We start from the raw sequence: 27,492 nt of genomic DNA on the forward strand, positions 1-27,492 counted from the left end.
TGAGGCAGGAGAATCACTTGAACCTGGGAGGTGGAGGTTGCAGTGAGCCGAGATCATGCCATTGCACTCCAGCCTGGGCAACAAAATCAAAACTCTGTCTCAAAAAAAAAAAAAAAAGAAAAAGAAAAAAGAAAAGAACATTATCTGACTTTAATTTTAAACTATTGTCTTCTGAAGTGGAAATTAGTAATCTGCAATTAGTTCCCTGGTTACTGATAACATCATGCATCTCTTTGGGATTTTGGACCGCTTTTGGATTCCTTTCTATGAACTATCACTTTGTGTCTTTGGCCCATTTTCCGCCGGATGAACTGATTTCTTATTGATTCATGGGAGTTATTTATATGTTATACCTACTAGTCCTTGGGTCATACATATCCCAAATATCTTTGCTCAGTTATATGGCTTGTCTTTTATTCTGTGTGTCTTTCAGTGAAGAGAAATTAAATACTTATCTTTCCTTGCATTTTTTGGGGACGAAGAGTTTTCCTTTCTAATTTTCCATTTTTCTGTTTTGTTTGTTTGTTTAAGACAAGGTGTCACTCTGTCACCCAGGCTGGAGTGCAGTGGTGCAATCATAGCTCACTGCAGCCTTGAACTCCTGGGCTCTTGTGATCCTCCCACCTTAGCCTCTGGATTTTAAACACTTTTTGGATAGCTAATTTTAAAAACTTTTTGCAGAGACGAGGCCTCGCGATGTTGCACAGGCTGGTCTAGAACTCCTGACCTCAAGTGATCCTCCCACCTCCGTCCGCTAAAGCAGTGAGATTGATTATGGGTGTGAGAGGCTGTATCCAGCCTTAATTTTCAATTTTTCTTGACACCAGTTTGGTAGTTATTCACTATTTCAATTTTTTCAGTGGTTGCCCTAGAATTTTTAATACGCATTTTGAACTTCAAGTCCAAAATTATCCATATTTTACCCAGTTGACATTTTTTAAAGAGTTAGGCAGCTTGAATCAAAATGAGTAAGAAAACGCTTCCTCCTTTTTGTAGTTACCTTACTATGACTCATGTTCATTACTGGTTCCCCCTGCGATGTTGATCTTTGGTGAGGAGGCTAAGAGCTTAAACCTCCAATTCTGAAACATGATGATGAACCTTGGAACTGCCTCCAAGTGCAACGTTCAGAGCACTCTAAAAGGCAGTAGGAATCAAATACCGGGTACTTGCATCTGTGACTTCATCCTCCGGGTCTGGCCAAGAATGAGCTCAAGACAATAGGAATATGAAAGGTGGAACCCCTAGAAACATTAAAGGAAAATTTAAGAGTTAGACCAGCTGACAAAGAGGTAACACCAAGGGCACCTCTACCACGTGGAAAGGACACCTTTTTTTTTTTTTTTTGAGACGGAGTCTCGCTCTGCCGCCCAGGTTGGAGTGCAGTGGTGCGATCTCGGCTCACTGCAAGCTCCGCCTCCTGGGTTCACACCATTCTCCTGCCTCAGCCTCCCGAGTAGCTGGGACTACAGGCGCCTGCCCGGCTAATTTTTTGTATTTTTAGTAGAGACGGGGTTTCACCGTGTTAGCCAGGATGGTCCTGATCTCCTGATCTCATGATCCGCCCGTCTCGGCCTCCCAAAGTGCTGGGATTACAGGCGTGAGCCCAGCCAGAAAGGGCACCTTGAATCTGCTTCAGGGAGAAGACTATCCAAAAGCAGCAGCATCAAAAATCCCAAGCATTGGCCAGGTGTGGTGGCTCACGCCTGTAATCCCAGCACTTTGGGAGTCTGACACAGGTGGATCACAAGGTCAGGAGATCGAGACCATCCTGGCTAACATGGTGAAACCCCATCTCTACTAAAAATACAAAAATTTAGCCGGGCGTGGTGGCGGGCGCCTGTAGTCCCAGATACTCGGGAGGCTGAGGCAGGAGAATGGCGTGAATCCAGGAGGCAGAGCTTGCTGTGAGCCGAGATCGCACCACCGCACTCCAGCCTGGGTGACAGAGCGAGACTCTGTCTCAAAAAAAAAAAAAAAAAAAATTCCCAAGTCTGGCCTGGCACAGTGGCTCATGCCTGTAATTCCAGTACTTTGGGAGGCTGAGGTGGGTGAATCGCTTGAGGTCAGGCATTCGAGACCAGCCTGGCCAACGTGGTGAAACCCTTCTCTACTAAAAATACTTTAAAAAAATTTAGCCAGGCATTGGTGGCACACACCTGTAGTCCCAGCTACTTGGGAGGCTGAGGCAGGAGAATCGCTTGAACCTGGGAGATGGAGGTTGCAGTGGGCCAAGATCACACTACTGCACTCCAGCCTGGGTGACAGAGTGAGGCTCCATCTCAAAAACCAAAACCAACCAAACAAAAACCCCAAGTGCAAAGCTAAGTGTGAACCACTAGCGCACCCACATCACATGTGGTCTGAGTTGTGATTGGTGTAAATCTATACATTTAAACACATTTCAGTCACCTAGATCTTAAGCAGCATTTTCCTTACCTAGTAGCTGCATCTTGACTGACCCACTGGGTAGGTTTTGAGGGCATGAGGATGGGCAGCACCCCCATTCCCTCCTGCCTTCTGCAGGAAGCACCAGCTTTGCCTATCACTTCTGAAAACGAGAAACAAGAGGTCCCCTTCAATGCCTGGGCTGCAGACTTCATGGCATTCCCCAACCTGGTATAGTGAGCTGTAGTTTAAAATATGCTGTGGTGGATCTACAAACAGTAAAATATTCATAGAAATAAAGTCAATCTGCATTGTGAGAATACTGTATGTTGCACACCCTTCTGAGTGCTTGGTATGTTTCTACTTATTACATCCTCAGAAAACCTGTAATGGATATGGGGTGTGTCTTATCATCGTCCCCATTGTAGAGATGAAATGATGCAGGTCCCTGGGGGTTACTGGGAGCTACTTTCAGGACACCTTGGGAGCAAATTGAGGAGCTTGGTATAGCTCCTAGACAAACTGACTCCACTTCCTTCTGCCATATATTACCTCCAGGCAGAGATTGGGTTTACATGCTATCAAATTGGGGCTGTGTCTACCCCTAGAAGGGTAAATGATAACTGGGCTTTTTCCCCTGATACTATGGTTGAAATATAAACATGTATTGGCCGGGCACGGTGGCTCATGCCTGTAATCCCAGCACTTTGGGAGGCCGAGGCAGGCAGATCACCTGAGGTCAGGAGTTGGAGACCAGCCTGGCCAACATGGCGAAACCCCATCTCTACTAAAAATACAAAAATTAGTCGGGTGTGGTGGCAGACGCCTGTAATCCCAGCTACTTGGGAGGCTGAGGCGGGAGAATCACTTGAACTTGGAAGGTGGTGGTTGCAGTGAGCCGAGATGGTGCCACTGCACTCCAGCCTGGGTGACAGAGCGAGACTCCGTTTCTCAAAAAAAAAAAAAAAAAAAAGCATTAAATAAAATCCAGTCATTCTGGATATCCATAAGCTATGCAAAATGCTTCCTTGCTGTGCTTCTCTGCCTTCATTTCCCATTTCACTTCTCAAATTACAGACCCATTAATATGAGCCACTAATCTCACTTCAGTTAAAATGGCTTTTAATGGCCCGGCATGGTGGCTCATGCCTGTCATCCCAGCACTTTGGGAAGCCGAGGCAGGTGGATCACTTGAGGCCAGGAGTTGGAGACCAGCCTGGCCAACATGGTGAAACCCTGTCTCTACAAAAAATATAAAGATTAGCAGGGCTTGGTGGCACCCAACTGTAATTCCAGCTACTAGGGAGGCTGAGGCACGAGAATTGCTTGAACGTGGGAGGTGGAGGTTGCAGTGAGTCAAGGTCATGCCACTACACTCCAGCCTGAGCGACAGAGCAAGACTCTGTCTCAAAAGATAAAATAAGAAATAAAATTCCTTTTATTGAAAAGACAGATCATAATGAATGCTAGTGAGGATGAAGAGAAAAGGGAATCTTCATACACTGTTGGTGGGAATGTAAATTAGTATAACCAGTATGGAGAACAGTTTGGAGAACAACATAGAAGTTCCTCAAAAACCTAAAAATAGAACTGCCATATGATCCAGCAATCCTGCTGTTAGGTATATACCCCAAAGAAAGGAAATCCGTATATTGAAGACATTCCATGTTTATTGCAGCACTATTCACAATAGCCAAGGTTTGGAATCAGTCTAAGCCTCCACCAACAGATGAATGGATAAAAAAATTGTGGGCCAGGCGTGGTGGCTCATGCCTGTAATCCCAGCACTTTGGGAGGCCGAGACGGGCGGATCACGAGGTCAGGAGATCGAGACCATCCTGGCTAACACGGTGAAACCCCACCTGTACTAAAAATACAAAAAACTAGCTGGGCATGGTGGCGTGCGCCTGTAGTCCCAGCTACTCGGGAGGCTGAGGCAGGAGAATGGCGTGAACCCGGGAGGCGGAGCTTGCAGTGAGCCGAGATCACGCCACTGCACTCCAGCTTGGGCGGCAGAGCGAGACTCCGTCTCAAAAAAAAAAAAAAAGAAAAACTTGGTACATACACACAGTGGAGTACTATTCAGCTATAAAAAAAGAATGAGACCCTGTCATTGGCAACAACATGGAAGGAAATGTTAAGACACGTTATGTTAAGTGAAAGAAGCCAGGCACAGACAGAAAAGTTTTGCTTGTTCCCACTCATTTGTGGGAGCTAAAAATTAAAACAATTGATGTCATGGAGATAGAGTTGAATGATGGTTACCAGAGGCTAGGAAGGGTAGATTGGGGATGCAGGGCAGGAAGTGAGGATGGTTAACTGGTGAGAAAACATGGTTAGATAAATAAGATCCAGTATTTGATAGCACTACAAAGTGATTATAGACAACAATAATTTATCATACATGTTAAAATAACTAAAACAGTATAATGGGAATGTTTGTAACACAAAGAAAGGATAAACATTGAGGTGATGGATACCTTATTTTCCCTGATGGGATATTACATGTTGCATGCATGTATCAAACTGTCTCGTGTACCCCTGAATATATACACCTGCATCCCCATAGAAATTAAACATTAAAAACAACAAAAAAATGAGCCAATAAATTTCTCCTCATGGATTTCATTAATTATGTGCACTTCCAAAACTGTATGTGAGCACAAAGTAAAAGCTGAAGGTTTTATTGGGTGAGTCTGATCTCTGGAAATAGCCTGAATAATTTGGGCTGAGAAACCTTTTTTTTTTTTTTTTAAAGACAGGGTCTCACTCGGTTGCCCAGGCTGAAGTGCAGTGGTGCAATCACAGCTCACTGCAGCCTCCACCTCCAGGGCTCAAGCAATCCTCTCGCTTCAGCCTCCCGAGTAGCTGGGACCATAGGCATGGGCTACCATGCTTGGCTAGTTTTTTATATTTTTGTAGAGATAGGGTCTCGCCATGTTGCTCAAGCTGGTCTCAAACTCCTGGGCTCAAGTGATCCTCCTGCCTCAACCTCCCAAAGCACTGGGATTACAGGCATGAGCCACTGTGTCTGGCCTGAAAAACTTTTTTTTAGAACTCCAATATCCAGCCGGGCGCGGTGGCTCAAGCCTGTAATCCCAGCACTTTGGGAGGCCGAGACGGGCGGATCATGAGGTCAGGAGATCGAGACCATCCTGGCTAGCCCGGTGAAACCCCATCTCTACTAAAAAATACAAAAAAACTAGCCGGGCGCTGTGGCGGGAGCCTCTAGTCCCAGCTACTCGGGAGGCTGAGGCAGGAGAATGGCCTGAATCCGGGAGGCGGAGCTTACAGTGAGCGGAGATAGTGCCACTGCACTCCAGCCTGGGCAACAGAGCGAGACTCTGTCTCAAAAAAAAAAAAAAAAAAAAAAAAAGAACTCCAATATTCAAACTGGTAAAAGTGCCCAGGGAAAGGGAAAGAAAACCTTGCAGTTGTTAGATGGCTCTCCTCAAATTCAGTACACAGTTGAGGGGCTCCTGCATCCAGGAACTCACAGTTTAAAGGGGGGACATCAACATGATTACTCGTAATGCAACGTAGGAGGAACCTAGGGCTTGGAAGGCATTTCTTTTTTGCGTCTCAACACGTCACTTACCTCTAGTCAGAGACGGAGGATGTTTCTGGCTTGGACGACCTTTCAGGATCCTCTAATTCAACTCTCATAACACAGGGGTGAGAAAACTGAGGGCCAGAGAGGTTGTCCAAAGTCAAGATGCTGGGAATTGAGATCCTGATGCTGTTTCCCCTCCTTCTGGCTCCTGAGGGGGTGACTTGATTTCTGCAGCTCTTGAGAGGGCTTGGAGTGCTTGTTTGAACCCCCATACCCAGCTTCCCTCGGTTATGTAACACATTAGACCAAGGGTTCCGTGATGGTTGTCGCCCCCTGCCCATGGATCTGGCTACACACTCCATAGCTGGGTCCCCTGTCAACTATTTTGCAATACGGTTTTCAAATTGGCAAGCACAAATATACTCCAGGGTTACTCAGTGGCTACGCGGACCAGTCGTGACTTCCTTCTTTTCTGAACTAGCGAGAGGGTATTCCCCACCCCCACCAGCTTAGAGACAGGAGATACCCAGCCTGCCCTTGACCCGCGGACCTAAAGGAAGACAGTCATGCCCAGGCAGCTGTGGCTTGGGGACTACCACCTTGCATTTCTGGCTTAGCGACGGGCACCATGGGGGTGTAGGGGGGAGCATCTCAGCACATTTCTGTGGGAACAGGGATAGGGAGCAAGGGGTCTTGTCTTCTGGGAGGGAATCTAAAGTCCCCCAGTGGTGGGCCGGGGAGCATGGAATAGCTTCTAGATGAGCCAGACCCACTGGATTTCCTCACCGCCTGGGCTCTCCAGGCTCTTCGTTTGCAACGTGTTCTTCTGGGGCCCAAGCGCTGGTCTCCCAAACCCTGAAACTGTGAAACTGGCTACGCTCCAACAATCCACCAAATCCGCAGAAATGCTTTCGGCGGTCCCCTTCCTCCTCTACATAAAATCAGTCTCTGCGTGAATTTTCCGCAGAGTCGGGATTCTTTCCAGTCACTTGCTGATAGCTTAACAGCTTGGTAAAGAAATGCAGCTTTTAACTGAGGGGAGAAACAGCACACGGAAGTAGATACCTTTGTACAGATCCTTTTTATTAAGATTTATATAGGCAATTTACCAACACAGAAAACCAGTCTAGCAGCTCCGAAGTCACTGTAAAAACGGTGGCGCTAACTGATGGTGGTGTCCTCCACACGGGGCAGGTGGCCTCAGACATGGAGCGGCATCTCCCGTGGGATACTATTTCAGACGTGCACTAGTCGGTGTATACTGAGAAGGGATTATAAACCTTCCCTGGCACAATAGATACAAAAAGAGATAGAACCAATGATATTTTTTTCTAGGTACAATATCTAGATGTACAGTATCTAGTTTACTGGCTTCACTTCGTACAGCAATGCACAACAGAAAACGGATTTCTTTCTTCAAGGGTATTATACTTTGCCAAGAACATAGTAAATATGTTACTATATTGATGGCTATGAAAACAGACAGAGACAAATGAGTGAGGAGGCACGTTCTCTCACAGAGACAGGACTTCATTCTGTTTCACATAAATCCTTAAGGGGCCATTCAAATACAAGACCTCTTACAAAGTTTCAGTCATGCATGAGGGCGCTTACCTTTAAGACCCCATTTTCGAAACCATTTTGAAATAGTGAAGGGGGGAAAAGGTCACACTCAAATGTGCTCCTCTTAAAAGCAGTGTTTCTAGACACAGCTTGTCTTTTTCAAAGAGTGAAGGTGGCCTTTCTGTTTAGTGGTTGGGTAATTGGGTGCAATAATCGAATCTTAAGGCAATGGCAAGGCTGATGGTGGGGATTTGGCACAATAAGGGGAAAGAATGATGCTGTCCAGTTGTCCCTTGAATCCTAAAGGATTACTAACGACATGGGAGGGATAGCTACCTGCCCCATGCACAGGGGCTCCTGGACAATACTGTGGCTTTAGAAACAAACCTAGGTTCTGAGGGAATGACACTGCAGAGTCTTACAGAAATCCTTTTATGAGATAGCCAGTCCAGAATAAAGCCTTTGGGGTACTTGTCAACAAGCAAGAGGCCTTCTGAAGAGGTAGATGAAAGCAGTATTTCATAGCAGGTTTGCTGCCCGATGTGACAAAAGACGTGCATGCGCCTCTCAGCACAGACCAGAAGATCAACTGTTGTTGAAAACAGTCTATGGTAGTGAGAAGAGATGTTGGCCACATTGCTATGTGCATTATTTCCATTTTATTGTATTAAGAACAGGAAGGACTGCCATTTCTTTAAATAACAAACTATACAAATAAAAAGGAGCAGAAATAATATGGAATGTTTTTGATGACAACAAACTTAGGGATTCAATAAATAATATAAAATGCTTTTGTGCTAAAATAGAACTCTTGTTTCTTATATATATATATCAGTGATCTTTATGCTATCCAGAAAAAGCCAAATCTATTATAATTAAACATAGAAAAATACCATTTAACAATAAAACTAAAAAAATGGCCAGTGTTGAGCTTATAAACCACATATAATATATACATCATTTAATATAATCAACTAAGAAAGTAAATTTCAAGTTCTTTGTAATACAAATACACAATTGAAAATATTTCTCCATTCCCTACCCTTACATCAAAGACATCTGATATTTAGGACAAAATTAAAAATGGAAGCATAGTTACCAGTTTTCAGAGATGATTTTGAGATTGTTAGATACTGGAGAGCTAACTCTGCTACACAAAGCTGAGTTATTTAACTCTAAAATGAAGGATTTTTTTTCTCTCTCTGTGTTTGATGAAATGCATATACTCTTAACCCATTTTCTATAGTTTCTTTGTGTTTGTAAGAAAGGCAATTTAAAATTTAGGACCTTGCATTTCTCAATCGATGCTAACACAGCTAGGTCAGAAAGACCCCATTGGGCCAGCGGTGGGGGCCTGCAGGAGTGCTAATCTCTGTTATTCTGCTAAAGTAAAACAACTATCTTAGTTCCTAAGGACAAAGAAAATATAAAGTTCATTATGACTAGAGGAAGCCAAGGAGTACCATTTTAGAGTTCAAATTTCCTTTGCTCCATAATAAACTTTGTTAAAATGTGACCTGGACTTTTAAAAAATCATATTAACATGAATTTAAATAATTAATTCAAGTCTCTCCAGTAAACTTTACATAGGAGGGAAAAATCACGTTAAATCTTTAGGAAAAAATTTAAACTGTTAATTACTTAAAAAAATTTTTTTGTAGAGATGGGGTCTTGCTATGTTGCCCAGGCTGGTAACTCACCGTAGAAGTGAGCAGGGCAGAACAGAAGAGGCCTGTTATTCTGACAGTTTTACCAGGACTACAATGAGGATTTGTAACAGTGTCCCCAACTGACCAATGGGGCAATGAATTCACAGTGATCCAGACACTGCCTCTCCACCTCGGGGGCTGCAAAGTGCACACACACATTCAGGGTGTTTTGGAGATGGCCCGGTAATGCTTTAGCTCTAGGTCACCTGTGCCTTCATGGGAGGGTGCCAGAGGGTAGGCAGAGGCCAAAGAACTTCTTCAGAAGGTCCTGACAGACGGCAAATAGCTTCTGAATGAGTTCAGCAGCTCCATATTCAAAAACGAAGTGACCAAGTCTTAGAATAATTATCATAAGGAAAAATCTCCTGTTACGGGGGGGAAAAAAACTTCACCTATCCTAACTCAGTTATTTGCTTGGTGCTTTATGGTGTAATGATTTTTACCAGCAACTTCTTTCTTCCTTCGCCCCATTTCTACCACTATTCTCTTTGTGACACCCAGCCCAGCCCCCACCTGTCACAGATCCCAGTGAAGCCCAAATCATTTCCCAACAAGTCAACCCCTCACTCAGGGTGGGAGGTGTGAATTCATCAAGCATCTCTGAATGACACAGAAACATTTCCCTGAACATAACTGAGACAACACTGCATACGATTAAATCATACGAGATAACTCTTATCTTACCCCAGCACATTTCAAAGCATTTCTATAGGTTTACAACACGCGAAAAAGGCTAGACTTTGAGAGCGTTGTTTTCTTCTTGATATGTTAAAATTCTGAACCATTAGAAAAATCAATTCCACTGAAAAGTAAAACGTGTTGAATTGGCCCAGCTACAAATTCCGAGCGGAATTTTAAAAAGCAGAGAAAAACCACACTTTGATCTTTTTAATCTAGTTAAATCCCTGTTAATTGGTAAACATTACTTTGTAGATGGCCAATGTGGCCTTCAAACAGTTGTTTCTAATATCCACAGATGGCATATGTCAGACCAGAAATCAAGCTACATCTTGTTTGCAACAAACAGACGGTTGTTGGTTGCTGCTGCTGTCTTGAGCAAAATGCTTCCTTTCCTCAGTGCATCTCACTGGATATTTAGCCCCCTTTTTTTTTTTTTTTCTTTTTTTTGAGACGGAGTCTCGCTCTGCCGCCCAGGCTGGAGTGCAGTGGCGCGATCTCAGCTCACTGCAAGCTCTGCCTCCCGGGTTCATGCCATTCTCCTGCTTCAGCCTCCCGAGTAGCTGGGACTACAGGCGCCCGCCACTATGCCCGGCTAATTTTTTTTTGCATGTTTAGTAGAGACAGGGTTTCACCATGTTAACCAGAATGGTCTCGATCTCCTGACCTCATGAACCGCCCCCCTAGGCCTCCCAAAGTGCTGGGATTACAGGCATGAGCCACCGCGCCTGGCTGGCCCCTTCTTTGTGAACATAGGATTTGAAATTGTCACGTCAGTGAATGGACCAATCAGAGGCATAAGCACTTTGCGTGAACGTTGACATAATAAGCTGACTTCTAGAAGTTTTGTTGAAAAATCATACTTAAATATGACAAAGAAGGAAAACCAAGGAGCCCCCAAGACATGAGGGCATGAATGAACCAAAGAGAATGTTTTAGGTGAAAAATAATAAACCTGGATTCATAAAAGTTTTTAATTTATTCCATATGTATCTTACATAGCAGCTTAAAGTAATCTATTATTTTTAGGCTTTGTTGATTCTTTTGAATCATGAAATCAAGACTTATTACAGCATGATTTTGTAAAAATACCAAACTCAATTATTTTTCTCATCAATGTTAAAATATCCCAACCACAGAAATCTAAAATAATGAAAAAACGTAGGCTGAATTTTGACCTTTTTAATAGTTGGAGTGTAAGAAGGGTGAACATCTAGGACTTAAGTAACACTTGGAAAACCTTCTAAAACATTCAAGTACTACGGCTGGGCATGGTGGCTCACATCTCTAATTCCAGCATTTTGGGAGGCCGAGGAAAGAGGATCGCTTGAGCCTAAGAGTTCAAGACTCCTATCTCTACCCAAAAAATAAATTAGCCAGGAAAAGTGTCATGCACCTGTAGTCCTAGCTACTCAGGAGGCTGAGGTGGGAGGACTGCTTGAACCTAGGAATTCAAGGCTGCAGTGAGCCATGATCATCCCACTGTTCTCCAGCCTGGGTGACAGAGCGAGGCCCTATCCCGAAAAGTTAAAAAATTAAAAAAAAAAAAAAAATCAGCCCAAGTATACCACGATGTTTAATCCAACTGACTTTTCCTCTGGCCACGCAGGCAACCCGGTACAGCCGAAACACCTGCATCACAACACTTTGGCAGAAGACATTCAAACCAGACCCCAACACAACAGGTGACTGCCCTCAGAAGCAGCTCAACCTAGTCTTACAAAGGACTTTAAATAAATGACATCTAGATGTACTTCTCAACCATATCATTACAAATCAAATGTGAGTTGGGGAAGTGTAAAAGTTTACACTTTTGTTTGAAGCAAAAGGACTTTCAGGGTATTTTCCAATTCATATATCTTTTCTAAAAGGGAGAGGAGCTTTATGTTCTTTTCTTAGAGCAGAAATTCTAGTTTTTGAAAGAGATGCAGATCAGCTCAATTTTAGAACAAGTGTGGGAAAGTTGAATAATCTTTCGGAACACATTTGTGTAGCTCATGCCCTAGGTACGAGACATTAGACGCTAACCCCAGGCCCTGGTGGAGTCAACAGCAGGCCCTTTATCCTGGAGAACAGGCATGAGGCCCAGCGCATCCTCAACTGCACGTGCTGAGAACCTATGAGCTTGAGATACAGACAGGAACGGCATCAGTCACAGCTATAATTAACCAGGGCTGGGAAGGCATTCACTCTTTAAGAACAAAGGCTTTTCTGCTTCTAGGGGGTGTGTGTGTGTGTGTGTGTGTCTATGTGTGTGTGTGTTTAAACAGAATTTGAATACTATTCCTTTTTAAATAAGGAGAATGCATATAAGTAGTACATCCCTCCTCCCACACTGGAAATAACAGATAGTAGAAAATGTACGTTCATTTAAACCCCAACTAGTAGTTAAGATAGACAACAAACCCCCACATTTTTTTTGCAAAGTAACTCTTATGAAATAATGGACCCTTTTGGTAATTTATCTTCCAAACTCTCAAAATAACTGCATTAAAAAGTACTTACTTTGCCCATGAACACAGCACACAAATATAAAAACAAAGATTTAGAACCGTTAAAAATATCAAGGACAGGATGCAGACCATTATGATGTCAAGTGATTTATACTGTTAGTAAAGACATACACTAAAACTACTCCAAGAATGGGACAAATACGTGGACTTGGAAAATTATTTTTTTTAAGACTGATGACATGGGGGACTTTGCTGGTTCTCATAACCCAGCATCTATTTGGGGGTATCAGTGGGGCCTGGAGGCAGTGGGAGAAAATAAACTTCACGGGGCAGACGCTGCAGGGACCAGGAAAAAGGCTTCATGCCCTAAGGTCCTCACTGTCGTACAGTCCAGTGCAAAGTATCACTCATTCATGACAGATGGATGACAACATGAACGTCAATATACACAGTTAACCCATTTTGACACATTCATTCTTCAGCATTTTTTCAATACAATTCATCTTAAATTATACTACAACGTAAAACAGACCTGCTTTTGTACATCCATTTCTGATATGTCTCCCAGGGTCAGGCAGAAGGAACCAGAATGACTGTCACACAACTGCTAATTGTCGAGACCCGAGATGGACTCACCCACGAGTGCTTCTGCACGCCAGGTACTGCTTGTCGACTCGTGCACACTGGACTCAAAGACTTCTGAAAACTGCTCTTGCCCCTGAAACCTAAAACTCCACTGCCTGTCCTTCAGAATCATTGTAAATCTTTCCAGTGATGGACGGACGAATGCCTTCAATGACTAGTTAATCCATACACTTGGAGAGTACGTGTCCATCATTCCCACCTGGCCGAGGGGGCCCCGGAACAGACTGGTGAGAGGCAGGGCAGTGACGTGGGTGCAGCTCCCAGAGGAGGGCCCGAGTGCAGAAATATCTTCAACTTTTAACCCCAGGACAAGAAGTCAGTTGTGAAGTGTGCAAAGGAAACACTGTGGCTCTCCCATCCCCCAGTAGTACAGAGCAAAGACACAATCAGCAGTGACTAGAGATAAAATGCGGCAATGCTTAGGGCAATCTGCTACCCAACACTGAACATCTTTAAATTCCATCCTGGAAAGTCTAAGACGTGTTTGATATCAGACATAAAAATGTACGTGATAAGTGGGAGTCACTTCAAGTTCTAGGTTCATAGGTACCAAAGTGTGTAGCAAAGAAAAAGAACTTTTATTTCTTCAGTAGTTTTGAATGTGGACAAATGTGACAAGGCAGGGAGCTGAGCTGACCCTGAGCCGAAGGGTCCCGACTCCTCTCGGGAGCCTGGAGGAGTCCCGGTAGCGAATAGATCAGATGCCTCATCCTCGTTCACCCCAAAAGGCTGAGACCCTGGTGTGTCCTCCGCAAGGACCCTCCCTGTTTCCGGGTGCTAGAGGCCGTTGCTGTTTCTGTGACAGAGGGATGGCTTTGGGAGCTCCACAGTGCCGGACCGAGGTTTGTTGAGGAACTTCGGGGCTCGACGTAAGAGACGCTGGGCCTCCTTGAAGGTTTCGTTCAACTCCTTCTTCCACTGCACAAACTCTGGATCACTCTGAGGGGGAACACAAAGGCAGACGTGGTGACGGGCTCACCCACTTTGCCAACAGCGGTGGGCGCCTCTATTGATTACCAGCATCCCTGGAACCTCTGAAGGAAGCACACCCTAATTGTCCACCCCCAGTGGCATTACTAGCTGATGGGCCGCGCTGCCACCTTCTCTAGAATCTCTTGAAAAGAGCAGGGAAAGGCCACATGAAAACCCTTCAGATGATTCCAGTACAATCCCACTCTGAGAAGCACTGCCTTTCATTTTTTAGAGATTATCTTTGATTTCTAAAACAACTGAAATCTATAATATAGGGGAAGGAGTTTTGACAAAAATTTTTTTTAATATATATTCATGTATGTAATGACATTAGTAAAAATGACTTTTTGCATCTAATACGTGTTTATTTCTCTAAATATGCTCTCTTAAAACAGGCACACACTAGTACACCAGTCGCAAAGTGTCCAGGAATGAAATTTGTGTTATAACGTAACTTTGAGGAAAAGATGGCATTTTCCTTTAGAGAAGATGGCATTTCAGCTTGCCATCTTATATTTATCTAAATATATAAACCTTAACATCGAACATGCTGAAAAATCTTCAAAGTTATAGAACAAATAAAATTCTAGGCCCCATTAAATACTGAGCAGATTTTCCTGATAGGGTAATGACATTATTTTATGTATATCCTCCTTCCATTTTCTGATAATGTTTGCCTTTTTAAAAAATAACGATTAATTTCCTGAAAACCTTGTACCTTGGGGCTTTCTTACTAAGTCTGTAAGTGATAAAACATGGCGTAGGAAAATGTTTTATAGCCAGGCAGCCAACTTCGCTGAACATTTAATTATTCTAACATTCACCTAAGAAAAAATAAATAAAAACTCACCTCACATTGCAAGACAAATTGCTTCCCTCCTTTTATTCTGAACAAAATGCATTTTTTGTCTTTAATTTGAGTTTCTTCCACAGAGAGAATCTGTTCCATTGTCAGTAAATTTTGCTAACCGTAAAAACAGAAATTCAAAATTCAAATTATTTTGTGATTTCTTAAGTAGTAATACCAAAAACTACCAAGTTAGAACAAGTGAAAAAAGAAAACGCATTCAGTTTTCTTTCTTTGATGATATTCTAGAAGTAAGGGGAAAATGGCTGTAAAGGAACATACACCAAAGTTCAAATTATAATGTTTCAAGGAAAACTGCAGAGAAAGCAACGTTTTGCTAAGGCAAAACGGCCAAGCTGTTCCCTCAACACAGAATGGATTTTGAATGCTGATGAATTGCAGGCGTACTTGTTGTACGGCACGCTCATACAAATTCTATCAATAACATTGTGAGGAAGCAATAGAGCCACATATGATTTATGTGAGTCAACGGTGTGTGGTTCAGTTTTAAGGCAGCAACTCAGTAAATGTTTAGTGATGTCAGCTTGTAAAGCTAACAATATTTTGATAGTATCCCAATGATGTCATAAATAGAGGTGGTTTCATTAAAAGATTAAAAGGTCTATAGGCCACGCGCGGTGGCTCATGCCTGTAATCCCAGCACTTTGGGAGGCCGAGGTGGGTGGATCACGAGGTCAGGAGTTCAAGACCAGCCTGGCCAAGATGGTGAAACCCCATCTCTGCTAAAAATACAAAAATTACCCAGGCGTGTTGGTGAGTACCCGTAATCCCAGCTACTCAGGAGGCTGAGGCAGGAGAATCGCTTGAACCCAGGAGGTGGAGGTTTCCAGCCTGAGTGACAACGTGAGACTCCGTCTCAAAAAAAAAGAAAAAAAAAGTCTATAGCATTATTGCTTAAGGTGAATGCTATAGTGTCATGAGTTCCTTACCATTTTATGGTTTTTTGTTTTTATTTTTAATAAATACTTCAGGAATCCTGAATGAGAAATGACACCCTGATAAACACTCAGGTTTGCTTTTTCCTTACTTAGACTTACGAATCTGCTCATGCATATGATGCAGCTTCTCAAATAGAACGCTAAATGTCGAATCTTTTAAAACCAAGCTCATTTATTGCATCCAATGTTAAACAAAGGTAAGTTGTTTTTTTTTTTAAATTCTCAAACATCCTGAAAAGTGGGGTGATTTCCTTTTAACATGCCAGTGGGTAGCATAATAAATGTATAATCTGCCCAGGTCCACTCATTACCTGGAAATACGCTGAGCTTTGGGGAGCTACTTTGATGCTTCCCAGCCCTGAGTTACAATTCAGGGTCCCCAAAAGAATCTTATTAATTGGAACTTAGATCCTAGATTCTATTTTTTCAAAAATCACTTTGATGGCAGGAGTGATGGTGGGAAGACCGTGATTCTTTTCAAAGAAATGGGGTGATATGCAATTGTAATCATTCATAATTGAATGAAAACTTTGCCAACAGTAAACTAAAAATACAGTCCAAAGTCAAATACATGAGATTTAGGTGCCCTGTTTTCCACACTTCTGATCCCTGCAGAACAGATGGGTGGTATTCCAACACATCCAACACATCAACAATGTTTTCAGTGTTTGAGACCATTGTCCTGCTTCTGATGACTCACCAGGCACCACCCCCCACCAAGAAAAGAAGCGATGCCTTCCACCAGGGTTGGCTCCTTCTTTGGTGACAAGCCCTGGTCTCCTCATACAGTAGGCACTTAATAATGCTGCCTGATTTGCTGAAAGGTACAGTGTGAATCGGAAACTTCTTTTTATCTTGTTCACAAACATTAGCTCTTGAAAGGATCTTAGAGGGCAGCTACATCTTGCTGTCTGTTGTATGATCCACCTACAAATTCTCAACAAGGTGGAGACACAAGGAAGTACCTTTTGGTGACCTCACCTCTGTGTCAAGTGTCATAGCCTGGGACATTATATTTGACCCAACTAGGAGAGGCCGTACAATGGAGAGACTCAGGACACAGGACAACCTGGTCTGAGTCACCCCTCTACCTCCTAATTGTCCAGCTGTGTTTTTGGGTGGCAGACTTTCCCCCTCTAAGCCCACTTTCCTCTTTATAAAATGAGAGTTGGACCCTCAAATGTTCCTAAACATATGGAGTTGTTGTTGTTGTTATTGTTCCTGTTTTTTTTTTTTTTTTTTTTTAACAGCACTTGACCTCACATAAACATGCAAAAATTACAGTACAGTCATCCCTTGGTATCCACAGAGGACCAGAGGACTGGTTCCAGGAACCCCCGAGAATACCAAAATCCACGGATGATCAAGTTGCCGATATAAAATGGTATTGTATTTGCATACAACCATCACACATCCTCCTGTATACTTTAAATCACCTCTAACATAAATGCTATGTAAATAGTTGTTAGACTGTGGTTTTTTTTCTTTTTTCCTGTATTACTTTTTATTGTTGTGTTGTTACTATTTTTTTCCCGAATATTTTCTCTCCTTGGTTGTTTGAATCCCAGGATGGGGACCTGTGGATATGGAGGGCTGACTGCAGTTGTTATGATTTCTATTTCCCTCATGTCAGATGAGAAAACGGAGGCTGAGAGAGTCAGTGTGATGTGTTCAAAGTCCCAGAGACACTCAGCAGTGGAGCTGAACACCTCTGTCCGACTTCAAAGTCCGGCTTGTCTTTTTTTTTTTTTTTAGATCTGCCTAACTGCTCTCCAGCCTTCCTCAAATCCATCTGATGATGAGGTGCTTCTGACCGCACTAAATAGCATGTTCTATTTTCAGGTATTACCAAGTTCTTCCTTGACGTGGAAGTGTAAAAACAAGTTAAAGTTTGCACATTACAATCTCATGGATACCAGTAAAATAGACACACAGGGTTTCAGAGGATATTGTATAACACATGTCAGCAACATGAAATAACCATATGCCATTGTACGTACTGGGAAACATGCTTGGTGAGACTGCCTTAGACTTACCCGGGACTCTCCCTCTCCTCTCCATTCAAGTCTATTTGGAAAGAGGTAAAAATAGCGACGCTGCCACTGAGTCAGAAATGGGTTTCCCAGTTTCAGCATGTACCCGTGCATAATACAGTCCTTCCCCAGAGCGTAATCTGAGGAATACAAAATCACTAGGAGTTAAACAGGCTCTGAAACAAAATGTCTTAGCAGCATTATTCTCTGAAAAAAGAACAGACATACTTTTTGGAAAAAGCAGGTTTCTATAAACAGAACACATTACAGAAGTCATGATTTTCGTTTTAAATGCATGTGCCCTGGGGATCTAAAGATCAGAGGGCTCTGCAGCTCTCTCTGCTCACATAGTAAATGGCTGCTTCTCAATATTCTGATAAACCCATGATGTTCATTTATCGCTCTGGGAGGGCAAAAGTTAAGTTTCCAAACTCTTTTCATTATGTATAAGGAGAACTGGAGAATAGAGAGTATTGAAAGTCAAGTTATCCCCAGAGTACCTTCTCCTTTACGTGGCGTTGGGATTCCCCCTTTAATCTCTCTTTTATCTTGAAAATAATAATAGTGGGAATTTTCTTGTCCAAGTAATTTAAGGTAACATAAGGATGAAAAATGGTTCATTCCTCAGCTTAATGTTAGGTTTATTCCTCAAATATGTGGTTATGTATACAGATAATTCACACACATTGTTGAGTCCTGATTACATTTTTATCGTGAAATACTGTGTCTTTAAAAAAAAGGTTAATTTTAAAGTCTATATTAAAGGCTTTGGTGATTGTGCTAAAATCATTCACTTACACACTCATTTCTTCAACAAGTATCACATGAATGCCCAGGTGCTGGGCGTGTTCCAGATATTCTAGGTTCAGCAGAGAACAAAAGAGACAAAAACCCCTGCTTCAGAGAGTTTACAATCTAGTGAGAGTTTCAGACCATCAGTAAACAAGTAAAACCCATGTGGTGTCATCTGGAGACAAGCAGGAAAAGAACAATGGAGAGGGAGGGCCAGGGAGGGTCAGTGGTGATGGGGAAGGATGGAGTTGTCGTTTTCACTGAGAAGTGCTTGCATTTCCAAAATCTATTTAAAATACGAGCACAGTCATCCCTTGGCATCCACAAGGGATAGGTTCCAGGACCCTAGCAGATACCGAAATCAGTAGATGTTCAAGTCATCAATCTAAAATGGCATGGTGTTTGTATAGAACCTACACATATCCTCCCACAAACTTTAAATCACCTCTAGTTTACCTATAAACCTAATACAGTGTAAATGCTACATAAATAGTTGTTACACTATGTAGCAGTGGTCCAGAACCTTTTTGGCACCAGGGACCGGTTTCGAGGAAGACAATTTTTCCACAGATGGGGGTGGAGGAATGGTTTGGGGTTGAAACTGTTCTACCTCAGATCAAGCATTTGATTCTCATAAGGAGCACGTAACCTAGATCCCTCACGTGTGCAGTTCACAGTAGGGTTTGCACTCCTCTGAGAATCTCAGGCCCCTGCTGATCTGACAGGAGGCGGAGCTCAGGTGGTGCCTCCTGCTGTGCGGCCCAGTTCCTAACCGGCCTCCCCCTCCTCCGGGGTTGGGAACCCCTGCTGTATAGCTTTTATTTGCATTCTTTGTTATTGTTGTATTGTTATTCTTGTTGTTTTTCTCCAGATATTTTTGATCATGACTGGTCGAATCCACAGATGCAGAACCTGAGATGTGGAGGACCGACTGTATTATAAGTTTTTTTTTTTTCAGGAATCTAAGCCTAGACTATATTTTTCTATAAAGGTGACCTCTGAGATTGTCAGCTGAGACCTACTTATGCACGAATTACTTACTAACATAGGAAGATAAATTCCTCGATTTGCTAAACTTTCTGTCTAATTACAGCTCTAACTAGAAGGATACACTTGAACATGCTTATGAAGATCTATATATATTTCTGGATCCAATTAATCAGGATTCTAGTGACATCATGACACCTCCCTTGAGCAAGTCCACATTGATTCAATTTCCTGTGTAAAATCTGCTGTGGCAAACAGCCCACATTGTGATCACAATGGACTTGTTCTCCAAAGAAGAGCTTAAGGCCGGGCGTGGTGGCTCACGCCTGTAATCCCAGCACTTTGGGAGGCCGAGGCGGGAGGATCACAAGGTCAGGAGTTCAAGATCAGCCTGGCCAACATAGTGAAATCCCATCTCTACTAAAAATACAAAAAATTAGCCAGGCATGGTGGTGGACACCTGTAATCTTAGCTACTTGGGAGGCTGAGGCAGGAGAATTACTTGAACCTGGGAGGCGGAGGTTGCAGTGAGCCAAGATCGTGCCACTGCACTTCAACCTGGGCGACAGTGCGAGACTCCGTCTCAAACAAAAAAAAAAAGAAGAGCTTACAAATAAAGGCTGTGTGTCCTTGCAGAATTGAGGTAAGCATAGCTCAAAGAATGCACAATTCCCTTGGTATATTCTGGCAACGTTTATATACAGAGTAAGTCATCCAGAATCGAAGACACTTTAAATGATACAGGGAAATTGTCAGATAAGACCAAGGAATCCTATACTAAGATGCTGCCACCAAAGTAACCTATTAATAGAGTGAAAGAGTTTCTGATCATTCTTGTTACATATGGTTAACCTTGCAAGGGTCTTTGCCCAGAGGGAAAATGAAATTACATCTTAACATAATCATCAACTACAATAAATTATCCAAAATTCAAGAAATCTTAGAAAAATCAAGAGTAATCATATTCATTGAATCGAGAAAAATTGATTTATTTAAAACTTATGTTTCTTACTTGATGTTATGTTTAGTAGGGCACTGAATTATTTACATAAAAATACAGTTTGGCAATTTTTTTTTTTTTTGAGACAGCTTCTCGCTGTGTCACTCAGGTTAGGGTGCAGCAGCACAATCTCAGCTCACTGCAGACACCCTCCTGGGCTCAAGTGATCCTCCTGTCTCGGCCCCCCAGTCCCTGGGACCACAGGTGCACACCACCACACCTGGCTAATTCTTATTTTTTGTAGAGATGGGGTTTCACCATGTTGCCCAGGCTGGTCTTGGATTTCTGGACTCAAGTATCCTCCTGCCTCAGCCTCCCGAAGCACTGGGATTACAGACGTGAGCCACTGCACCTGGCCTGATTTGGCAATTTGTAAAATGCTGTTTGTAATATAAATGTCTTCATACATTTAACTCTTTTGTCTACGGCCATACCACCCTTAATATGCCCGATCTTGTCTGATGTTGGAAGCTAAGCAGGGTTGGGTCTGGTTAGTACCTGAATGGGAGACATTTACCTTTTTTTTTTTTTTTTTTTTTTTTTTGAGACAGAGTCTTGCTCTGTTGCCCAGACTGGAGTGCAGTGGCCGGATCTCAGCTCACTGCAAGCTCCGCCTCCCGGGTTTATGCCATTCTCCTGCCTCAGCATCTGGAGTAGCTGGGACTACAGGCGCCCGCCACTTTGCCCGGCTAGTTTTCTGTATTTTTTAGTAGAGACGGGGTTTCACCGTGTTAGCCAGGATGGTCTCGATCTCCTGACCTCGTGATCCCAAAGTGCTGGGATTACAGGCTTGAGCCACCGCGCCCAGCCCATTTACCTCTCTTGACAAGTGACGTGTCATGCTAAGTTCCTTGCCAGGACCGGCTACATACTTCTCGGGTCCCAGTGCAAAATGAAAACGCAGGCCCCTTGTTTAAAAATGACTAAGAGTCTCAAGGTGATGACAACAGAGGACTAAACTGAGTCAGGTGCCCAGATGACTGCACAGGGCACACACCAATGACACCAGCCCCACTCCTGACACTGTCATACTCAATCTGCAAGGAAAAAACCTCCAAACTAGTCCCCAAGCACTCCAAGATAAAAGGGCATACTAAAGAAACCCGGCCACCTGTCTCCATAGACTTATTTGTGTGCTGACTGAAGACTTTGAAATATTACACTGAGCTCTTCCAAGCCAGAGCAAACTGAAACGATTTATGGCATTGATTTCTTCTCGACTGGAAAATACCATAAGACCCAAATACTTTTTCAGCTTTACAAGAAATTCTGAAAATGTACTGCATTAGAAATGTATTGAGACACGTGAGCTATTTTACCTTCTTCGTGGCCAAGTTGCTTATTTTTAGCTCTCTTCCTGGCCTCAATTTTATCCGTGTCTGCATTTACTGCTTCATAAACTGTTTCCGTTACTTCTTGCTGCCACCGTTCAGAGATGACCAAAGGGAAGTTCTTGTAGAGTTCTTGGTCGCAATCAAGCAGCTGATTATTTTAAGAAATCAAGATGTTTATGATTTAACATACTTACAAAGGTAAGAGTCCACGGCGCCACATGCATGGTGACTCGATCATAACTCTATATAGGAAGATAACTAGATGGCAGCAGTAATCATTTCGAGGCAGGTTATTAGTTGTCATAAATATCTGCTAATGACAACTCAAGCAATCAGCATCCACAAACAGAACTGGGGAGCACTTCACTTTCAGTCCTGGATCAGCTACGTCCAGTCCAATCTTCTATACTATCTTCATGACATGTTTGCCAATGAAAACTCACATATACGGGGTTTTACCTGAAGTACTAGGAGATTCTGACAACCAAGTAAAATTTCAATTACGGTAAGGATATTTTGTTTATATAGGTAGGAAAACTGTTTCTATAGTTTCAAAAACTGTTACAAGAGAGAAGCCAAGAGGGCTTTTGAACCTACCCTCAATTAATCTGAAAAGTTAGAAAAACAAAAGGTAAATGAGGCTGAGCTTCCTATTAATTCCACGAACCTTCCAACTATTTGCAGTTTGACATCATAATCACATGTGTAAGAACTCTCCAGATACACGGAGAGTTTAGGCAATGGGGACTTTAAGAGCTGCTGTAACAAAAATTACACTTAATGGTAGCATTTTTCTTCCAAGCGAGTACTCAAAATTCTTCTTTCTGCCCTCTAGGTAAGGCTGCACTTTGAATATGAACAAAGAAAATGGTTTTCTGCATGTCAGCTACATTTTTATGGCAGAAATACTAGCAAGTCTACTGATAAAAACATGCTTGTCTTAGAAGCACAGACCTCCTTAGAAACTTAGTTTGCTTACTCCTTGAAAGATAAGCAGGGGTAGCTATCTTAACAGGCAAAATACTGACAAGGACAAGAAAGACCAAGGAGGCTAAGGCACTTGCACACATTCCCTTAGCAGATCAACAGAACACCAGAAGAAGCTGCATCCCACATCCCAATATGGGGCCTACTCCATCCAGTCTAATTGATCTGTTATAATAATCTGTTGACTCTGAGGTCGCTTTGACCTGTAGAGCTTTTCCTCTTTCTGTTTTCTTCAGGCATTCCATCTAAGCCCATAGCTGAGCCCCTCGGTTGCTCTGAATGGGACTGGAGGTGCGTGTGTGAGTGTGTGTGAGTGATGGGGTGTTGAAAACCTCAAGGTCCGATGAGCAGCTGAGATCAGGCGCACAGGGACAGGTTCTGAACGGTCTGGCAAAGAGTCAAAGCACGCTCCTTGCCCAGGTAGTTATTCTGAAATGGCCAACTCTGTTTAACAGACACTGTTCTACCGCCTATCATTTCAGCAAGACTTCATCTTTATGACTGAGCCCACCTTGCTGAAAAGGAATTTAAAAAAAAAAACAACTTATGTTTACATGAGGTGAGTTTCCCCCCACCCTTTTAAAGAAAATGTATTATTTGGGCTGTTTTTAAAAGATAGTTTCTTAAAATGCAGTCCCCTGCCCTCCCTGCGGGACTCAGCTCTCGTGGGGGCAGGACCTGGGCTTCTTGCTTCAGCTGACTCCCTACCAGACAGGACTTCTTGTTCTAAGTGTGCTCCTTCTCAGCTCTCGCCCAGGAAGAACCAAAGCATAAGAGTAGAAGCTACTGGTTTGTCAAGCATTGACTATATGCCTGTAGCCGTCAGCGGGCCACCTCATTTATCCTCAGAGAACGCTTGGCAGTGAAACCCCCCACTTTACAGGTGAGAAAGCCAAGACTCGAGAGGTCACAGAATGGCCCACATTCACTCAGCTAAGAGGCAGACCCCAGCCCAGTCTGTCTGACTCCAAAGCCTGGATCTTGGTTTACAACATTTTTAAGTATGATAATCTCTTTTTAACATCAAAACATGTTCGTGGGTGCCCATGTAATAGTATTTTATTTTTAGTACTCTGATGGATAGATAGTGGTATACGGCAGGTGAAAAAATTCTGTTGTGACAGCAGTAAATTTTAAAAATTCCTTTGAAAGTGGATTGTTCCCCAAAACACTGCTGTATACTCATATACATGACAGGTATCAATGGTTCCGGCTACAGACGATGCCTGGTGTACAGGTCTAGGCATCGGTCTCAATGCTGACCCCAGCCACTGCTCCAGACCACAGAAGGGTGTCTCTCAGTTGGTCAGCAATCCTCACAGCCCTGTGACCTGGGTCCTCTGCACTTTGTCTTCGCCTAACCTCCAACACCTGAGAAGCTGGTCCCGTGAACACCCTAATCATCATCATGGCCCAGCCCCTCGTCTCCTGGGGCCCCTAGCTCTGACCAGCTGCCACTGGGTTCCCCAGGTGCACTTAGCCTGTACATGCTGCTCCCGATAGCTGCTCTCCTTCCCCGCAATCCTCCCATCTTCCTCCAGCCATTTACTGCCTTTTCTGTCCCACAGCCTAGTTGGTCCAAGTCCTATGTGTCTCCGGTTACAGCTCCTGCTAGGCCCTTGTATTTTACTTGTCACTCTTTTATTTACACCTCACAGGCGTGTGTTTTAATAGTGCTGCAGCCTTCTGGAGAAGGAAGCTACTTGGTGGGGAAGGCAAGGAGGGTTAGTGTCAGAAGGGTGTAAATGGGGGCAGCTAAGAAGAACAGGGGAGGCCCGGGGGCAGTGGGCAGAGCCTGGGGCAAGCTGCCAGCATGGGGGTGGGTGAGAGCTTGATGTAGTGATATGCTTTGACCCAGCATCTTAAACAGGATGATCTTCTCTCATGACTCACCATCTCTAATTATGTCTTGTCTACTTGGGGGAATGACAATATGAAAGAAAGTTCAAAAAAGGCAGAGGATTGTATTTTAAAAAAACAGTGATTATTTCACCTTTGACTGACAAATGCAAAATGATTCATGCTGTTTGCTCTTTCATCCTAATGTGGGGAGATCTAAAAACTTAGAAGAACTGAGACAGTTGGCTGTTTTGCACTAGGGAAGTATGTTTGATATCACACAGCTGTTTTTCCTGTTTCAGGTACAATTCAAGTTTTATTTCAATCACAAATATTCCAAATCAATAAACATTTTATCTTGCAGTTCCTCAGAAATAAAACTATTAGTCTGAAGAAAGCTTTCAAAGCCTTTAATTTAGGTCCTTAACTTACACATTCTTCAAATATGTTGATACTCATTTGTAGGCTAAATACTACAAACAGCCCAATATTAAAACAACCACTAAGTTTGATTTCCAACAGAAATCCCCCCATCCAAAAATAAAAATAAAGAAATAAGTGATCGCATGTGTACCTTAATCCCTTTGGTATCCTCTTCATCAAATGAGCCAATATCAAAGGCATCAGCAGCATTGACTTCTCCCCGGGGAGGAATCAAGGGTGGTGGGTACTGGAAGATCCAAATAAGCATGGTACAGTTATCAGATGATCGTATGGTCCCGTCCCAACCTAACATTCCACAAAGACAGCACAGTGCCAGATATCCGCATGCTACACTGCGCAGCATGTCATTCAAGCTTGTAACAAATCACATTTCATATTGTGTAGAAAAGCCTCTGCACTGAATAGCCCCAAAGGAAGGCCCTAGATTTTAGACAAATTAAAGAAAAACAGGATTCATGTCCAAAGTCTTAAATAATTTTCAAATATAACAAAATCTCAGGACTGCATATCCATCCACCTCAGCTTAAGAAAGCACATTCTCTGAGAGGACGCAACACCACCTTCAGGTTGCTAGAACCACAAGAGACAACGGGGCCTAGAGGGAGCAGGGCACACCTGCGAACACCCTGAGGTACATGTTAACTGACCCAGAGGTCGAACTCTAATTCGGTAGGACTAACAGATTAGTCTTTCTTTACTAGAGAAAATCATCATTTCTCAGCAGCTTGAGTTCATGCAAAGCGAATCTAAAGCTGATAATCAACATTTTTCTAAAAATTGAATTCGGGGTGTTTCCTGTATCAACGCAAATATCATGAAGCTTAAAATAAGGAAAGGAAATTATCCTGATATAAAATCATGCTCATTCTTATGTAGTATTGGGCTAGAAAATATACATACATTTATGGCAGAAGTTTCATGTACATTTTATAGAGATCTATGTAAAAATACAGTCACGTTGAGATAAGAATTCAAGAAGAAGCGCAAAAACTAAAAACGGCTCAATTATATGTGCATTTGAATTAACTAGATAATAGCTCCATTTTACCCTGTATAAGTTGATACAGGAGATATTTTCAAAATGTTTATATTAGGGAAATGAAGAGTGAGAGAGTGCCCCAAAGGGAATTGGCTGCATGGTAACTCTTGGGTACCAGGGCACTGCGGACACAGGATGCTGGGGGAGGTGGGTGGCGGGGATGCTGGGGAGACAGAGCCAGGAAGCCATCAGTGCATAGAGAGACAGAGACAGAAACTGAGCCAGAGATGAGCGTGTCAGGGTGGCAGTACCCAAAGTTGAGTCCCAGACGGAGGGAGTACCTTTTGTAAGTAGACATGCTGCCAGTCAACACCTTTGAAAAAGCTGTGCTCTTTTACTTCCTGTGAGCTGGAGGAGAAAGAGTCATAACAGTGCTAAGTATGCATTTGGAAACGTAAGAAATACTGTGCAAAACTGTCTCCTGTTAACGACGCAGTGGAACAAGTATTTCCAGTTTTTCCTTTAAGAAAGCAAATAAATACGCTTCCTGCAGAACAACAGGAGGAATGCTATGATGTTTAGAATACTGCACGCAGCGCCTGGGAATATTATCCATACGATCATTTATTTGGGATAGTTATTACAGTTTAAAATAACCTAGAAATTTTCACAGATATATACACACACGCACACACACGCACAATAATTCTATAGTCATGAGAACATAACTGAAAATGAGAATTAAATTGGATATCTATACATTAAAGAAATCTATAGCAAATATTTACACATCACAATAGATAATATAATAGGAAAATGACAGGAATGTGAAGCACCACATCTACTCAGAAGCAAACAAGAGATCTAATAATATAATGTATACCAAAATCCTTTATAAATTGAAGAAACCCATCCTGACTAACATGGTGAAACCTCGTCTCTACTAAAAATACAAAAAAAAACTAGCCAGGCATGGTGGCGGGTGCCTGTAGTCCCAGCTACTTGGGAGGCTGAGGCAGGAGAATGGTGTGAACCCAGGAGGTGGAGCTTGCAGTGAGCCGAGTTCACGCCACCGCACTCCAGCCTGGGCGACAGAGTGAGACTCCGTCTCAAAAATAAAAATAAGAATAGAAATAAAAAATAAATTGAAGAAACAAGTTTTCTTGAAGGTCATGATTAAAACTCAGAGTACCCAGAGCAAAAGTTGGCCGGGCATAGTGGCTCATGCCTGTAATCTTAGCACTACGGGAGGCCAAGGTGGGTGGATCGCCTGAGCTCAGGAGTTTGAGACCAGTCTGGGCAACACAATGAAACCCTGTCTTGATTAAAA

General features: G+C 42.8%; 1 protein-coding gene across 5 annotated transcripts in view; it reads right to left on the reverse strand.

The window, feature by feature from the left end:
- Positions 1–7,003: 7,003 nt before the first annotated feature.
- The window catches only part of GRK3 (G protein-coupled receptor kinase 3), a 163,262-nt gene continuing 142,773 nt past the window's right edge, over positions 7,004–27,492 (reverse strand). For 3 of the 5 annotated variants that reach the window (XM_031656042.1, XM_031656041.1, XM_031656043.1), the window contains 6 exons: positions 26,504–26,570; positions 25,314–25,409; positions 21,899–22,061; positions 17,804–17,940; positions 14,812–14,925; positions 7,004–13,928 (listed from right to left, as the gene is read on the reverse strand). In XM_031656042.1, coding sequence (XP_031511902.1) covers positions 13,767–13,928; positions 14,812–14,925; positions 17,804–17,940; positions 21,899–22,061; positions 25,314–25,409; positions 26,504–26,570 — 739 coding nt within the window. In that variant the 3' untranslated portion in view covers positions 7,004–13,766. The remainder of the gene's footprint in view (positions 13,929–14,811; positions 14,926–17,803; positions 17,941–21,898; positions 22,062–25,313; positions 25,410–26,503; positions 26,571–27,492) is intronic. The other 2 variants (XR_004178835.1, XR_004178834.1) reach the window with 2 other exon arrangements.

The sequence above is a fragment of the Papio anubis genome, chromosome 16 (assembly GCF_008728515.1).
Source record: "Papio anubis isolate 15944 chromosome 16, Panubis1.0, whole genome shotgun sequence".
Taxonomy (NCBI): domain Eukaryota; kingdom Metazoa; phylum Chordata; class Mammalia; order Primates; family Cercopithecidae; genus Papio; species Papio anubis.